Raw genomic sequence first — 670 nt, 5'->3', positions numbered from 1 at the left:
CTAGATTCTCCGCCCTGCCCCTTTCCAAGCATCCCCCTCAAGGTCCCTCCCGGTTCTTTCCCTCCCCCTCACCCCCGGGAAGCTCCGCCTCCTTCTCCATTCCCAATCTATCCCCTTTCCTGGGTCTCTCTCCCCGCCCTCTCCCCGTAGTCGCCAGCCTCCGGACCTCCTAGACCACAAACGCCCGCTCCCTTCCGTACCAGCCAGTGGCTGCCGCTGCCCGTCCTCTCCCGCATTTGCCGTTGCCGCCGCCGCCGCCGCCATTGCCAGAGCTCAAACCCTGGTTTCGCACTCCCAGGCTGCAGCCCGTCGGCCCTTCCGGGTCCGCTCGGGTGTTTCCGGATACGCTCGGGTGTTTCCGGGTCCGCTCGGGAGGTTCCGGATGGTCCTCACTAACCCAGCGAGCCGAGCAGCAGTGGGTGGTGCACTTTTCCCCTGCGGTGTTGGTGATGGTGGCGGTGGTGGCGGTGGTAGTAATGATGGCTTCTTTGCCAAATCCAAGCAGACTTCCTAGAGGAAACGAGGCTTCCGCACGCTCCCCTCCCCCACTCTCAGCTTGCAGAAATCACAGCTATCTTTCCAGGTTTAAAGTTCCTTTTCTATGCCATTCCAGCGCATAGAGAACTAGCTCCCCTTAGTAGCTGTGGAATAGTGAATAGGGCGTTGGATT

The 670-nt window shown here is 60.9% G+C and overlaps 1 protein-coding gene across 3 annotated transcripts in view; it reads right to left on the bottom strand.

Annotated features, from left to right (window-relative positions):
• RABEP2 (rabaptin, RAB GTPase binding effector protein 2) overlaps window positions 1-309 on the bottom strand; it is a 15,565-nt gene extending 15,256 nt beyond the window's left edge. For all 3 annotated transcript variants that reach the window (XM_044656800.1, XM_044656815.1, XM_044656822.1), the window contains exon 1: window positions 201-309. In XM_044656800.1, the coding sequence (XP_044512735.1) occupies window positions 201-264 (64 nt within the window). In that variant the 5' untranslated portion in view covers window positions 265-309. The remainder of the gene's footprint in view (window positions 1-200) is intronic.
• Window positions 310-670: the final 361 nt, after the last annotated feature.

Source organism: Gracilinanus agilis, chromosome 1, assembly GCF_016433145.1.
Source record: "Gracilinanus agilis isolate LMUSP501 chromosome 1, AgileGrace, whole genome shotgun sequence".
NCBI lineage: Eukaryota > Metazoa > Chordata > Mammalia > Didelphimorphia > Didelphidae > Gracilinanus > Gracilinanus agilis.
The sequence above is the reverse complement of the archived record's forward strand: the minus strand, read 5'-3'. Positions and strand labels throughout refer to the sequence as shown.